This window comes from Gallinula chloropus (assembly GCF_964237585.1).
Source record: "Gallinula chloropus genome assembly, chromosome: 12".
Lineage (NCBI taxonomy): Eukaryota > Metazoa > Chordata > Aves > Gruiformes > Rallidae > Gallinula > Gallinula chloropus.
This window is the reverse complement of record NC_140097.1, coordinates 12,269,059-12,282,781: the sequence shown is the minus strand read 5'-3', so window position 1 is coordinate 12,282,781 and position 13,723 is coordinate 12,269,059. Positions and strand designations below refer to the sequence as shown.

Here is a 13,723-nt window from a genome sequence, read left to right as displayed (position 1 = left end):
TCATCCTGCCTGGGAAGCTCCCAGCTGCTACAGAAGCAGCTCTGCACTCACCTGCCCTGGGGCTCCAGCATCCCCCGGCTCTCCCTTGGGACCGGCAGGGCCCGAAGGTCCTGGCATACCCTGGCACAAGCAGCACAGCCCTCAGCTGCAGACACCCCGAGCTGAGCACCGTGGGGCACCCACTGGAATGGGACAGGGCGAGCAGCAACCTACCATCTTCCCAGGCATCCCCGCCTCACCGTCCTTCCCTGGCACGCCATCCCTGCCTGGAACACCCGGCTTCCCACTCTCCCCCTGCAGCCGGTAAGAGTGGGGCTGGGGCGTGGGGTGCTGCAGCCCCCCGAGCAGCCCCGAGCACCCACACCGATGGCAGCCAGGCAGGGGAGGGACGACACACTCACCACTTGTCCTGGCAGCCCGGGGACGCCCGGCGGGCCCTGCAAGGGACACACGAGCAGAAATCAAGCACCAGCCTGGACACCAGAACAGCCACAGGGCAGGTTGGGGGCTGCAAGTACCTACCCCTGGGCCGGGGGGGCCGGCAGGGCCTGGCAGCCCCATGCTGCCCTGAGGACCAGGCAAGCCCTGCAATGGAAGGAGCCGCATCAGAGAGGGGCTGGCAGGCTGCTGTGGCACGGCTGGGACCTCAGCTGCACCCATGGGAAGGTGCATGGCAGCAGGATCAGCCAGCTTTGGGGTGGGTTGGATGGTTTGTGGGGGGTGGAGGTAAGGTGGGTGCTGGCAGGGAGGGCACAAGTGCTCACCCGGATGCCGGAGCCAGGTTCCCCTGGATCGCCCTGCAAAGAGACCGCTGATGTCAGCCCCGCTGCCCTGACCCATCAGCCACCGTGGTCACAACCACAGGGCTGTTCCCCAGGAACACCCCAGGAAGGGGTGTTGTGGCAGGGGAAGCCCAAAGTTTCCCTCCTTCCAGCACAAAATGCCCCAAAATATGTCCTTCCCTCCAGCCCCCAAATCTGCCAAGGCTCCACTTTCTTCTGCCAGGTTGGAGATGGCAGCCCCGATGCAGATGCTGATGTCATACCTTGGTCCCAGCTGGGCCCTGGGTCCCTGGTGGGCCAGCACTGCCCTGCAAGGGACAAGGGGACATTTCATTGCAGTGGTGCAAGATGAGATGGGATGAGGAGGGGGCAGCAGGGCAGTGTAGCCCCAGCACTGCCACCCCTTCCAGCTCCCCAGGTTGTCCCTTGCATGACAGTCCCCTGCACGTGGTGCAGGGCGGCTCCTTACCGGAGGTCCTGGAGGTCCCGGGTCTCCCTGGCTGCCCTGAAGGGAGGAAGACAGGCATCACTGGAGGGATGGGTTTTCCCCATGGGGTGTCTGCTGGGAGAGGACACCCAGAGTGCCAGTGGCTCTGGTAAGCAGGTGGGAGGGCACAGTGACATGGGGGACACACAGACACTTACTGGGCGTCCCACCACACCGGGGAAGCCTGGCAAGCCCTGCAAAGAGCAACGTCAGAGGTGATGGATGAGCATGAACTGCCACTACCAAGCAGCCCTGCCAGCCCCCACACCATTCCTGGTGCAGGACCCAGCCCAGGGTACTTATGGGGGCAAGGGGCCAGGAAGCCCCCTAAAGCCCTGTGGGGCCTGTGCAGGGATGGGAAGGATGTGAACAAGACATGAACACTTCTGCTGGTGCCAGTGGTGTCAGGTGTGGGTCCACAGAACCTTCCCCCCATCCCAGCCCACACTCCCCCCATCACGTCTCCACTCACCGGCTTCCCTTCGGGGCCAGCCAGCCCCCTCTCACCCGGGAGACCCTGGAGCAAGATGGGGACAGGTCAGTGCCAGTGAAAGGTCTGGTGTCAGCACCAGAATGAGGGGACAGTGTGGCACTCACCGGGGCGCCATCTCTGCCCTTCTCACCAGGTTCCCCTCGTTCGCCCCGTGGGCCACCCTCACCCTGCAGCAGGAACAGGCGCAGGGTTGTAGGACAGGCAGGGACCTGTTCCACCCCCCTTCAGAGGCTGCAGACACCCGAAGAGGGGTGCCCCAAGCAGTGCCCCAGCCTAAGGCTTTGCTTCATGGGGTTGCCCCATTGGCAGTGGGAGACTTACGACCGCAGACCTTATCTCCTTTGGGTCCCCGCTCGCCCTCGGCTCCCAGCTCGCCCTGCATCGGGGAGAAGACAGATGCCATCAGCCCCTGCTGCCTCCCTGGGGATGCCCAGCCCAGCTCATCACGCTGCTCCTTGGCTGCCCCACTCCCTTCTGCCCAGACACGTACCTTTGCTCCCTTGGGTCCAGTGGGGCCACGCTCGCCCGGGAAGCCCATCAGGCTGCCCTCCACCACCTCTGCCTGCAGGCAAGGTGCGGTCAGAGCCAGCACCCAGGGGACCCCAAGAAGGTCCCCCCAGGGGCACAGCCCTCCCCAAGCCCCTGTGCCAGGAGACTGGACATGACCACCCATCCCCAGAGGCGCAGTCTAGCACCCCTTGGGGATGGTCCCCAGCAGAAACCAACACCTACCTTGGGCCCTGGGGGCCCTGGGGGTCCAGGCAAGCCATCCCTGCCCTGGAGAGGGGCAGAAAAAGAGGTTGAGCATCAAAGGGACAGCAAGGCATGGGGGAGCAGAGCCATCCCAGTATGGCCACACCTGGTCCCCATAAGGCATCCTCCTGCCCCCAGAGATTCCCGTTACCCAGAGAGGTGCACAGCACAGGGGGGATGGAGAGGACCATGTCCCCATCCTGGCTCACCTGTTCACCCCGGTCACCCTTCTCACCCCGGTCGCCCTGGGGAAATAACGTGGTGGCTGTCACGGGGCTGTCCCCAAGCCCCTGGACCAGGTTCCCCCACCCTCATGCACACTCACCTTCTCACCAGTCCGCCCAGCCTCCCCCAGCTCTCCAGCACGTCCCGGCACCCCAGGGATGCCCGGCTTGCCAGGCTGCCCTGGCTGACCAGGTGGCCCCTCAGGACCCCGCTCGCCCACGGCCCGGCCCATGGGGCCCTGGGGGCCGGGGGCACCGGGGTCTCCCTTGTCACCTTTGGGTCCTCGCTCACCGGGGAAGCCTAAGGAACCCTGCAAAACATAACGCCATGCTGCCAGGTCCCCTGAGTGTCCCAGGGCTGAGCCAGCCACACATCCCCCCCCAGCCAGCCCATGTAATGGGGATCAGGGCAGCATATTTGGGCATGGCATCAAGCCCTGCTCACCTCTCGGCCTGGAGGCCCCCTCTCTCCCGGCTCCCCCCGGCTGCCCTTCTGGCCCCGCAGCCGCTCAGACACTGGCAGAAATGAGTCCGAGCTCCCGTCATAGGCACCTGTCAGCTCCTTCAGGGATGAAACCTGGGGGGGGGGGTGTGTGTGAGGAAAAAGCCACCAGCCAGGGGGTCAAGTGCAGCACAGACATCGCATCACAACACAGCCCTGCCAACCTGTCCTGGGGCGCTCAGGTTTCCCACCACCTCCCATGTCCCCCCACCAGCTGCACAGCACAAACAGCCCCAAGCTCGACAGAGGGGACTACACACCTTGATGCCAAGTGATTCCAGGCTACGTTCAATGTTCTGCAAGAAAAAGACATCAAAAACAAAGCCAGTGTTGCCCTCCTCTAACCATGGGTGTTCCAGAGGCTCGGGGCTGATGTTCCAGCACAGCAGGTTGAGGAGGACTCACCGCTGCAGTTCCAGGGTCTCCACGTGCTCCAGGGTTGCCAGGTCGCCCCTAGGTTTGGAGAGGGAATGCCAAGATGTACAGAGGCACGTTGGGTGAGGCGAGCAGCACTGATGCTGCCCTCAGTAGGTTTCAGAGGCAACGCTGCCAGGTTGTTGCCTGGGCAGGGGCTGCAGTTGCCACCACACTAGGGTGCTCGCAGCTTGCCAGGCTCAGTGACAGGTACTCACCGGCTCCCCTTGCAGTCCTTGCTCCCCTGGGTCACCCTAAAACACAGCAAAGGCATTGGGGGGAGGCAGAGCCAGGCTGCCCAGCACTGACGCCAGTGTCAGGGTCCAGCCCAGCCAACCTGGGGACAGGGAGTCCCTCCAAGGAGTTGTCCCTGTCTAGCATAGGGTCTACTCAGACCTTTGCCTTGGAGGGCTCAGGGGCACACATACCTTTGGTCCAGCCACCCCACGGGGGCCCGGTGAGCCCTGGAAGACATGATGACACCTGGCACCCGTGTAGATGAGGCAGTGCCCCAAGGGAGCCATGGGCAGGGGTTCTGCCACCCCATGGCAGCCTGAACTCCAGGGGCTGGTGCTGGGTGGCACTGTGGGCTTGAGGACCACCTACCTGGCCTGGGGGGCCAACTTGCCCTGGGATACCGGGGAGGCCGGGGGGGCCGAGGGGACCTGGCACACCTCTGTCACCCTGCTCGCCCTTGGCACCACTGCGGCCCTGCCAAGAGAGCAGTGTCACCCCCAGCAGGGGCAAGTACCCACCACCCTGTCACCACACTCTGCTGAAGGGCGATACTGACCTCTCTGCCAGGGGCTCCTGTGTCACCTTTGTCTCCCTAACCAGGAGGAAGGAAAGGAGTTAAGAGGGATGCTGTCCCATCCACGTGCCACAAAATGATGCTCCTGCACCCAGGAGGAGCAGTCACTGGGTGTGCAGGGCCCATGCAAGGGCTGCACAGGGACTATGTGGGGCTCAGATCCTTACCTTTCTCCCATCCTCTCCTGGTGTTCCATCTTCTCCCTGAGGTTACAGACTGCCAGTCAGTGCCCTACTAAACCACCCCAGCACAGGCACCACATGGGATGGGGACAGGCACTGGGGACATGGCTTAGAATGTGGGAGCTCTTTCCACATCTTCTCCCTGCCCTTGCCTTGATGTTGTATGGGGGTCACCAGCCCCCAGGACCCACAGGTCAGCCCCAAAGCCAAGCCCCATGCCTCCTACTCACATTCTTGCCGCTGAGACCAGGTTTGCCATCAGCACCAGGTTTGCCCTGGGAAGAAGCAAAGGCAGTAAGAGGGCACCCCCAGCACTCCCCCCAGCAGCTGGGGGTCCCCAAGTCCCACCGTAGCCCCAGTGAGCAGCAGGGAAGTGGGCAGAGGATGAGCCCTGGCAGATGGAGCCAGCTGGGACAGACTGGACAGGGACTGGAGCAGAACACATCCCCCAGGCACAGGGTGGTCAGTACTTACAGGGATGCCAGGTGGTCCCACGGGGCCCACGGGGCCAGGCGGTCCCTGCTCCCCACGCAGCCCAGGCAGCCCCTACAGGGAAAGGAGACGGGGAGAGCACAGGGTGGCACGACCCCACCTCCCCCAGCTGGGTCTGGGAGGACAGAGCTTGGCTGGGGTGGTGGCACCCTGCTGGGGTCAGGGGATGCTCCTGCTGCCCTGTCCCAAACCAAGGGGCACAGGACAGGATGTTGGTCCCTTGCTCGTTGGCCCCGGCAGGAGCACAACCCAAAGGTGCCCTCCCCAGAGGTACTTACGTCCCGGCCAGGGTCCCCCTGCTTCCCCGGATCCCCCTGCAGACAAGGTAGAGGTGAGGGCAGGGACATCCCCACCCTGCCATGGCACCCCACGACCACCCCCAGCCCAGAGCAGAGGGTGTCAGGGGATGTGGCTCCTCCTACCCCATCACCCCTCTGTCTCACAGGTCCCACCCAAGATGCCCAGGAGCAGCTGTGTCCCCCACCCAGGGCCACACTCACCCGCAGCCCGGCGGGGCCCGGGGGCCCAGGCTTGCCTTCCAGCCCATTGCGACCATCCAGCCCGGGTGGGCCAAGGTTTCCCTGTAAGAGAGTAGGGCAGCAGTGCTTGGGCCGTGGGGTGGGACAGGGTGCCACAGGGCATCCCCCAGCCCCCTCACCTTCTCTCCCGGCAAGCCTCGGTCCCCAGGGTCACCCTGCAGAGTGGGAAGAGGAGTGAGCATTGTCCCCTTCTGAGCAGGGGCTAAGGGGAGGGGGGTGGACCCCCTGCTCATCCCCTCATGAGGAAGGGGGCACTCACCCGTGCACCAGGGGGGCCGCGGGGGCCCTCCACACCCTGCAAGAGAGAGACACACTCAGCAGCGGGGCATGGGGAAATAAGGGTGGTCCCCAGTGCCCATCTGCCCCACCCCAGCACACCAGGACCCCAGCTCTCCCACAGAGCATCATCCATCTTGCTGTCCCCCTGCCACCTCCCGTACCTACCCTCTCTCCAGGCAGGCCAGGGGAGCCAGCGTCGCCCCGAGCACCCTTCATGCCATCCTTGCCAGCGTCCCCAGGGTCCCCCTGCCAGGGAAGAGCACCATGATTAGAGGGCACTGCCCTACCACCAGTGCAAAGGCCTGTGCCTAGCCTGTACTGAGCAGCTCTGCTCACACTGTGTGGAATAACAGCAAAGGATGGAATAACAGCAAAGGTCTGAAAATATGGGCATGGGCTGAAAAAAAGAGCCAACCAAGCCAGGAGGAAGGCATCACCAATGGCCAGGGTCCAAGGCACCCTCCAGCACCCTGCAGAACACAGCCCATAGCCAAAACTGCCAAGCCCGAGCTGGTTTGTAAAGGCAGAGCACCCAGAGTGCTGCGGTGGGAGCACAGCAGGGCTGGGGAGCCACCATGGCAGCACCTTCAAGGATCTCAGCTCTACAGGGGCTTTTTGCCCCATCACCCTCCTCCCACCACCACACAGGAGCATGAGCCCACATGACTCTGGATTGCATGTGGCCCCAGATGCCACGTGCTCCCCCCCAACCCATGTGCCCTCCGGTCCCCCTGCATCTCAGCCACAGTGCACATCAGTTCCCCATGGCAGGGGCTGTTTTGGGCAAGGAGGGCTGGGTGCACCAGGACCCCAGCAAACAGTGAGAGCTGTGAGGGACAGCACAGGACACCCCCCTACCAGCATCCCAGGGACCCACTCGTTACCTTCTCGCCTTTCTCCCTCACTTCTCCAAGCCCCAGGCTGACCTGTGGGGCAGAGAGGGGCCGTCAGAGTGCATGGGGCTGGGCACCAGCCCGTGGGCAGGGACAGGGCTGTGGGCAGAGCTTACAGTTCGTCCTGGGGGTCCGGGAAGCCCCTGAAAGAAGGGTGAGGGGTTAAAGGGAGCTGATGCAGCCCAGGAGAGGGCAGGGCTGGCTCTGGGCTGGAAGCCAGGTGGGTGGCCCTGTGCACCCTCCTACCAGCATCACTCACCGGCTCCCCGCGGTCACCCTTGATCCCCGGTGCTCCAGGGCTGCCCTGTGGGAAAGAGGGATGGGGGTGAGGAGAGGAGGGGGCAGGGGACCCATTGGGCGATGGGTCCCATAGGGTGGAGGGTACCCCTGGGGTGAGGGTGGGTGCAGGGCAAGGGGGTGCATGAGTGGTGGGTGCCCACGGGGCGCTGGGCACACACGAGCTGCTGCTCACGTTCCTGCCTTCGGGACCTGGGTCCCCGGAGTCACCCTTCTCCCCGGGGGGGCCACGGTAGCCAGGAAGGCCCTGGGTGGGGGGCAGAGGGAGGGTGTGCATTAGTGGGAGCAGCCCTGAGGCCACTGGGCATGTGGCCCACCCGAGGGTGTCCCCCAGCCCCACACTTACCCTGGGACCCCTGTCTCCAGGTTTGCCAGGCAGGCCCACTTCACCCTGCAAGGAGAAAGAGGGTGAGTGGGGGGCAGTGCAGGGGGGAACAGTGGTCCTGGGGGATCCTCACTTACTGGGGTGCCTTCGTCACCCTTCTCTCCACGCTCTCCCTGTGGTGCAGGTCAGTGGGCACAGACCGTGGGAAGAAAAGCACAAGTCATTGGTGTCCCCCCACACCTCCTCGGAGCCATGGTGCCCCATAGCTCCTGCTCTCACTGCCCCCTCGCCCCACGCTACCTCTTTGCCACGCAGTCCCGTCTGCCCCGGGGTGCCCGCTCGGCCCGGCTCACCCTTCTCCCCAGGCTCCCCTGGGTCACCCTAGGCAGAAGAGAAGGAGCAGGGCAGGGAGTGTGGGGGCTGCTGCTGGGAGGAGGGGCTAAGCATGGCCCCCTCTGGTCCCTAGGCTGTGCAGGGACAGCCCCTCCACAGCCCAGGAAGGGCTGACAGACAGAGGGGTGATGCCTCCTGCAGTGACATTACCTTTGGGCCACTCCTGCCTGTGAGGCCAACGATACCCTGGTCATGGGAGAGGGAGAGCACATGTCACTGGGATAGAGGTGGTCCTGTGCCAGCAGAGGGACCAGGGCCAGGAGCTGGTGTCCCCAGGGCATTGCCCATCAGTCCCAGCCCTGGGCACACCCAGACTCACCCGATCACCCTGCTCGCCTTTGGGGCCGGCTGGTCCGGGGATGCTCAGGCCAGGGGCACCCTAGTCACAAAGGGATGTAGCTTGGAGCAACAGCATGGGCACCATAAGCCCCAGGAGACTGTGCTGTGCCCCCTGTACACCCCATCCCCAGGCAGTACTGACAGGAGCGCCTTTATCTCCCACGTTGCCCTTGGGGCCAGGAGGTCCTTCTGGTCCTGGCAAGCCTCTGTCACCCTGGAGCAGATGAAATGGCACCATCAGCCCCCACCCCTCCAAACTATCCCACTTCACCCCACTGCAGCTGGGGACAGCCAAGTCTGGTGACCAGCATGGGCATCCCCCCAGTTTGATGCCCAGCAGTGCTGTCCTGCCTCCACAGCCCATGGCTGTGCCCCAGGGGGTGCCAGCCTGGGGCCAGAGGGCACAGCCATGGTGGGGTTACCTTCTCTCCTCCAACACCTGCCACGCTGGGAGCCTGGGGGAGAAGTAGAAGGGACCATGCTGGGTGCTGCCCAAGGCTCCTTGTCCTGGGGGTGGGGCAGGCAGAGGTGGGCCCGCTGGGTAGCATCACTTACCGGCTTGCCGGGTGGTCCTGGATCACCCTGTGGAGAGATGGGTGTCATTGGCAGCCCCTTCCCCAGCAGCCCTCTGCCACCCTGCTGGGATCCAGCTTTGTCCTCACCTTCTCCCCCCGGGGGCCAGCTGGTCCTGGAGCTCCCTGTGTTGAAACAGGAGACCTCAGGGGGCTGTTGGTGCCTGGGGATGCCCACCCAGGGCACAGCAGCCCTCTGCTCCTGGGGTGGGGTCTCAGCACCACAGATGCTGCCCTGACTCACCTCTCTGCCTGATGGCCCTGGGCGCCCCGGGGCTCCCACATCACCCTGCAGGAGAGGAGGAAGAGGAGGGTGTCAGGGGTATCCTTCCACCCCATGCCAGTGTGGCTGTTCCAGGGTGGGACAGGCAACCCCAGAGCAGCTGTGGCTGCCCCAGCCCACCTACCTTCTCACCCTCAGGGCCCGGCGCACCACGATCCCCCTGCAGAGTGAAGCAGAGGAGGGTGTCAGGGAGCCTTCCTCCCGCCACGTCACACTGCCCCCACCCCACGGGCTGCCCCAGAGCTCTTCAGGGTCCAGCTCCAAATCCCATCCAAAGTCACTGGGCTTTGACAGTGACCCCCAGGCACAGCCACCACGGGCCACAGGGACCTCAGAATCCGCCGATGCCGCGAACGGCGTGGTCCCACTCCAGTGCCGCCTTACCTTCTCGCCTGTCTCTCCCAGCTCACCCGGTGCCCCACGCTCTCCCTGGAGCAGGAAAAGGTGGGGTCAGGGGGAGCAGGTCACGCAGGGGACAGCACAGGTCCTGGCACAGCACTCAGACCTATTTTCTCCCTGCCAAAGGCTAGGTGGGAGCGTCCCTTCGGTCCCTGCACCACTCACCTTCCTGCCCTGCTCTCCTGGGGGTCCGCGAGGGCCCTGCAAAGGAGGATGGAGATGTCACCTGCAGCGTGGCAGGGCAGATGTCCAGGCTGGCCAGGGCAGGAGCTCTCCAAGGTGCCCGTGGGGGTTGGCTTCCTGGCAAGGCCAGCTCCTGCCCACCTCACCTTCTCTTGGGAAACTCACCCGGTCTCCTGGGTCCCCAGGACGGCCAGGCTGCCCTGGGAAACCTTCTGTGCCATCTCCCTGGGAAATAGGAAACACAACAGTCATGTCCATGAGATGGGGATGGGCAACCCCACCGGAGAGCAGTGCAGGGTCCAGACTCAGTGCAAAGCACCCCACCACCCTCTTACCTTCTCTCCCTTCAGGCCAGGCGGCCCAGCGGGTCCCCGGGGTCCAGGGTCCCCAGGCAGGCCCTGCAAGAGAGCACAGCTCAGTCCCTGGGGACACAGCTCAGTCCCAGGGAAACGTAGCTGCTGTGGCCCTGCTCCCTTCTGCTGTCTACCCTGGCCCAGGGGCCAAACTCACCGGAGCACCGGGCTCTCCTCGAGGTGCTTCCCCATCCACAAGTCCAGGGGGGCCCTGCAGAGACAGGAGTCAGCTCCTGTGTGATGACCTGAGGGGGCTAAGTCCTTCCCAGCACCCTGGGGGGTCTGCAGTCCCCCATGGGACCTCCACCCAGGAGGACAGAGGAGCCAGAGAAAAGTGAAGCCACTCACCCTCTCCCCTCGGTCGCCCTTCTCTCCCTGTGAGGGGGGAAAAAAAGCAGGTAAGGGCAGGTCTGGACTCTCTACATGCCCACCTGAGGGGAAACATGCTGGACAGAGCCCATCATCAGTGGTATCAGGGCATATGCATGCCACACATCTCTCCCCACAATGCCCAGTGTCAGCAGCAGCTCATCCACGTGGTATGTGTGCATGGGCACAGCTGGGGGGGGAACAGCTGGAGGGGGGACACAGCCTATGAGTGGGACCACAGGGGAGCAGCTTCAGGCTGCTGTCTGTCTGTCCATTCCCCCGTCCATCTGTCCATACACCCACCCAGCTGTCCCTGCACAGCGCCGGTGGGGACATACGTACCTTCACAAACTCTCCTGGGGGTCCTGGTGGCCCCACAGGTCCAAGTGGTCCAGGGGAACCTGGATCACCAAAGGGCCCTCGTGGGCCAGGGCTCCCGGGGGGGCCAGGACTGCCCTGGAGGACAGAGACACTCCATTATTTGGGGCTGTGGCACAGGCTGGGGGTGCTGGTGGAGACCCCCCAGCTTCACTGCCCCCATACCTACCGGTGCGCCCGGCTCCCCTTTCCGGCCTGGCAGCCCCTGTCCTCCATCCACGATCACCCTGGGCTCCCCCTGAATGAGGAGGGAGAAGAAACATCAGTGTCCCCATACGTCCTGTTGTGTCCCCCACAAGGGATGGGGGACACAGTGCCATGAGGCCAGGGACCCTGCAGGGAGACGGGGAGACCCTGGGGACACCCAGACACCAAGTGCCGGGAGGTGTCAGGGGCTGTGATGTGCACACTGGGGTCTCCACTGCTCCCCAGAGACCCCCAGCAGAGCAGCCCCATGCCCATCACCTACCGGCTCACCCTTCTCTCCCTTCGGGCCAGAAAGCCCCGTCAGCCCCCGCGGCCCCTGGGAAGGACAGGCAAGAGTGAGGAGGGGGCACAGGGTGGGGAGCAAGGCTGGGGAAGGATGTGGCCATACTCACGGGATCCCCTCGGGGACCGGGGCTGCCCTGGGGGCCCTGGAAAACAAAACCTCAGGAGGTGAATGTGTGTCTGTGCCAGCCAGGGGAGTGGGGATGGGATAGGGGGAGAGGGGATGGGTGGGAGAGAGGATTGGGATGGGATGAGGGAGAGGGGATGGGATTGGATGGGATGGGGGGGAGAGAGGATGGGCTGGGATGAGAAAAGATGGGATGGGGGGAGAGAGGATGGGATGGGATGGGATGGGATGGGATGGGATGGGATGGGATGGGATCTCCAGTGATGGCAAAGATATGCAGTCCCTGCTCAGGGACTTGGCCTCTCACACACACACACACACACACACCTGGGGGCAGCAGTGGCCCTGCCAGCTACTGAGATGCCCTGGCACAGAGGAGGCTGGCTCAGGGAGCAGGCAGGGCAGTCAGGGTGATGGGAAAAGCCCACCATGCAGCAGAAAACCTGGGGGGACACCCCCACTCACCGGCTGGCCGGGTGATCCAGGGTTCCCAGGGCGGCCAGGGCTTCCCGGTGTCCCATCAGTTCCAGGGAATCCCTGCAGGAGAGAGGAGCATCACACCAGTAGCCTGCACACCCTGGCACTCCTGGACCTCCCAGTGTCCCAGGCAGTGCTGGTCCTGGCACTGGGAGCCCAGGACAGCCCCATAGCAGAGCCTGAGCTGAGGTGCTAGGGAGCAGTATGGGGCTGGTCCAGGGGTCCCCACTCCAGCCCAAGCCAAGAGGAGGGAGGGGCAAGGGGCAGTGAGAAATCCCTGTGTGACTATGCCCCTGTGCCTAGGGACCCTGGGACATGTGTCAGAAGTACTCACCCTGTCCCCCTTCTTGCCTGGCCGCTCAACACTCTCTCCTGGCAGACCCCGCGGCCCAGCAGGTCCTGGGGGGCCAGGCAGCCCGTGGCGGCCCTGGAGGAACAGCAGAGAGGACAGGTTGGGTGATGGGCATGGCATGGTCTCTCCTCTGCCTCTGGGGCCAGGGCTGGCCAGGTCCCTGTCCTGGCAGCCACCCTCTGGCAGGACAAGGGGACATGGGCACTGTGCCACTGGCCCCTGCTAGACAGCTGCCCCCCATCTCTCCCCCACCAGGATATTACCGGCTCGCCAGGGGGGCCCGGCTGTCCTGCACGTCCCTGTGGTCCCTGCAGACAAAGACAGTGCTGAGCATCTCCTGCCAGCTAGCATCAGTGGGGTGGGGGGATGCAGCATTCCCCTAGAGCTACCAGTTGTGGGGGGACACAGCAACATACTCACCGCCTCACCACGGTCCCCCTTCTCGCCCTGCAAAGCAACAGAGAGAACAGGTTAGGGGCAGTACCCCACGCTCACTTCCCTCTATGTTTCTGATGTTGCTAAGCTTGGGGGTCCCTAAACCCCAGCAGCATGGCATGGCATGGCACAGGGATGCTCACCCTGGGGCACTGCACAGTGCAAGGCTGCGGCTCTGGCTCCGGCTGGCAAAACAAGGAGAATCTGTGTGAATTCAAGGGCAGGAGAAGCCCCCAGCCCCCTGCAAGGCCGCTCCCCCCCCCACTCCCCAGCACCTGGGGCACTCATTTCCTTACCCTGGTAGAGATGATGGTGCAGAGGTCATCAGTGAGCTCTCCCTCCAGTTCTGCCAGGGCGCCGCTGTCATGGTAGATGTACCGCGGGTCCTCGCTGGTGACCACACGCCGCAGCTGCTCCCGGTCCGCCCCCTCCAATCCCACTGCCAGCACCTGGACCCCTGAGACAGGAGCACCCTCAGCACCCTGCAGGACATGGCACCCTCCCCACATGCTCCATCCTCATCCATCCTCACCCCCAGACTTGACATCCCTGGCTGCAGCGATGGCATCGTCCCCAGAAGGGCCGTCAGCCAGGACCACCAGCACCGCCGGCACGCCGGGTCGGCGCCCTGCACCAGGACTCAGCAGGTAGGTCCTGGCGAAGGTGATGGCTGCACCTAAGGAGGGAGAAGGAGGAGGGGGGGTGGTCAGCAGGGTCCCACTAGCCACTGCCCCGACTCCCAGCAGAGCCTCTCACCGATGGCATTGCCGCTGGGCTCCTCGTAGCGCATGGTGCGGATCTGCTCCAGCACGGCTGACAGGTCACTGGAGCGGTTGAGGAGCAGCCAGGGCAGGCTGCGGTAGCTGTACGTGGCCAGGGCCACCTGCGAGGGTGCAAGGGAGCGGTGGGTGCTGTTGCCCACTTGCACCCTCTGGGCCCTCCCCCACCACAGCTGCACCTTACCTGGGTGCCCTCGGGGCCCAAGCGCCCCAGGGCAGACACGGTGTTGGAGAGGAGGGTGCGGACGGCATCTGCGCCAGAGGAGCTGTCACGGGTTCCGTGCACCAGGAAGACGATGTCACCACGGGCATCCCTGCAAAC

The 13,723-nt window shown here is 64.4% G+C and overlaps 1 protein-coding gene across 1 annotated transcript in view; it reads right to left on the bottom strand.

The window, feature by feature from the left end:
- The window catches only part of COL7A1 (collagen type VII alpha 1 chain), a gene marked incomplete at its 5' end in the record, with an annotated part of 28,618 nt that overhangs the window by 8,096 nt on the left and 6,799 nt on the right, over window positions 1–13,723 (bottom strand). The window contains 57 exons of the mRNA XM_084269555.1: window positions 52–120; window positions 214–294; window positions 402–437; window positions 523–585; window positions 765–797; window positions 1,046–1,090; window positions 1,252–1,287; window positions 1,428–1,463; window positions 1,742–1,786; window positions 1,867–1,929; window positions 2,061–2,138; window positions 2,253–2,324; window positions 2,495–2,539; window positions 2,725–2,760; window positions 2,841–3,050; window positions 3,185–3,316; window positions 3,502–3,537; window positions 3,647–3,694; window positions 3,874–3,909; window positions 4,084–4,119; window positions 4,262–4,366; window positions 4,449–4,484; window positions 4,634–4,669; window positions 4,879–4,923; window positions 5,123–5,194; window positions 5,419–5,454; window positions 5,641–5,721; window positions 5,799–5,834; window positions 5,939–5,974; window positions 6,124–6,204; window positions 6,843–6,884; window positions 6,968–6,994; window positions 7,111–7,155; window positions 7,324–7,395; window positions 7,495–7,539; window positions 7,774–7,854; window positions 8,017–8,052; window positions 8,186–8,245; window positions 8,761–8,787; window positions 9,022–9,066; window positions 9,185–9,220; window positions 9,445–9,489; window positions 9,625–9,660; window positions 9,808–9,867; window positions 9,978–10,040; window positions 10,153–10,206; window positions 10,344–10,370; window positions 10,707–10,820; window positions 10,912–10,980; window positions 11,212–11,265; window positions 11,824–11,895; window positions 12,170–12,262; window positions 12,608–12,634; window positions 12,919–13,079; window positions 13,155–13,298; window positions 13,379–13,505; window positions 13,586–13,722. Coding sequence (XP_084125681.1) covers window positions 52–120; window positions 214–294; window positions 402–437; window positions 523–585; window positions 765–797; window positions 1,046–1,090; window positions 1,252–1,287; window positions 1,428–1,463; window positions 1,742–1,786; window positions 1,867–1,929; window positions 2,061–2,138; window positions 2,253–2,324; window positions 2,495–2,539; window positions 2,725–2,760; window positions 2,841–3,050; window positions 3,185–3,316; window positions 3,502–3,537; window positions 3,647–3,694; window positions 3,874–3,909; window positions 4,084–4,119; window positions 4,262–4,366; window positions 4,449–4,484; window positions 4,634–4,669; window positions 4,879–4,923; window positions 5,123–5,194; window positions 5,419–5,454; window positions 5,641–5,721; window positions 5,799–5,834; window positions 5,939–5,974; window positions 6,124–6,204; window positions 6,843–6,884; window positions 6,968–6,994; window positions 7,111–7,155; window positions 7,324–7,395; window positions 7,495–7,539; window positions 7,774–7,854; window positions 8,017–8,052; window positions 8,186–8,245; window positions 8,761–8,787; window positions 9,022–9,066; window positions 9,185–9,220; window positions 9,445–9,489; window positions 9,625–9,660; window positions 9,808–9,867; window positions 9,978–10,040; window positions 10,153–10,206; window positions 10,344–10,370; window positions 10,707–10,820; window positions 10,912–10,980; window positions 11,212–11,265; window positions 11,824–11,895; window positions 12,170–12,262; window positions 12,608–12,634; window positions 12,919–13,079; window positions 13,155–13,298; window positions 13,379–13,505; window positions 13,586–13,722 — 3,599 coding nt within the window. The remainder of the gene's footprint in view (window positions 1–51; window positions 121–213; window positions 295–401; window positions 438–522; window positions 586–764; window positions 798–1,045; window positions 1,091–1,251; window positions 1,288–1,427; window positions 1,464–1,741; window positions 1,787–1,866; window positions 1,930–2,060; window positions 2,139–2,252; window positions 2,325–2,494; window positions 2,540–2,724; window positions 2,761–2,840; window positions 3,051–3,184; window positions 3,317–3,501; window positions 3,538–3,646; window positions 3,695–3,873; window positions 3,910–4,083; window positions 4,120–4,261; window positions 4,367–4,448; window positions 4,485–4,633; window positions 4,670–4,878; window positions 4,924–5,122; window positions 5,195–5,418; window positions 5,455–5,640; window positions 5,722–5,798; window positions 5,835–5,938; window positions 5,975–6,123; window positions 6,205–6,842; window positions 6,885–6,967; window positions 6,995–7,110; window positions 7,156–7,323; window positions 7,396–7,494; window positions 7,540–7,773; window positions 7,855–8,016; window positions 8,053–8,185; window positions 8,246–8,760; window positions 8,788–9,021; window positions 9,067–9,184; window positions 9,221–9,444; window positions 9,490–9,624; window positions 9,661–9,807; window positions 9,868–9,977; window positions 10,041–10,152; window positions 10,207–10,343; window positions 10,371–10,706; window positions 10,821–10,911; window positions 10,981–11,211; window positions 11,266–11,823; window positions 11,896–12,169; window positions 12,263–12,607; window positions 12,635–12,918; window positions 13,080–13,154; window positions 13,299–13,378; window positions 13,506–13,585; window position 13,723) is intronic.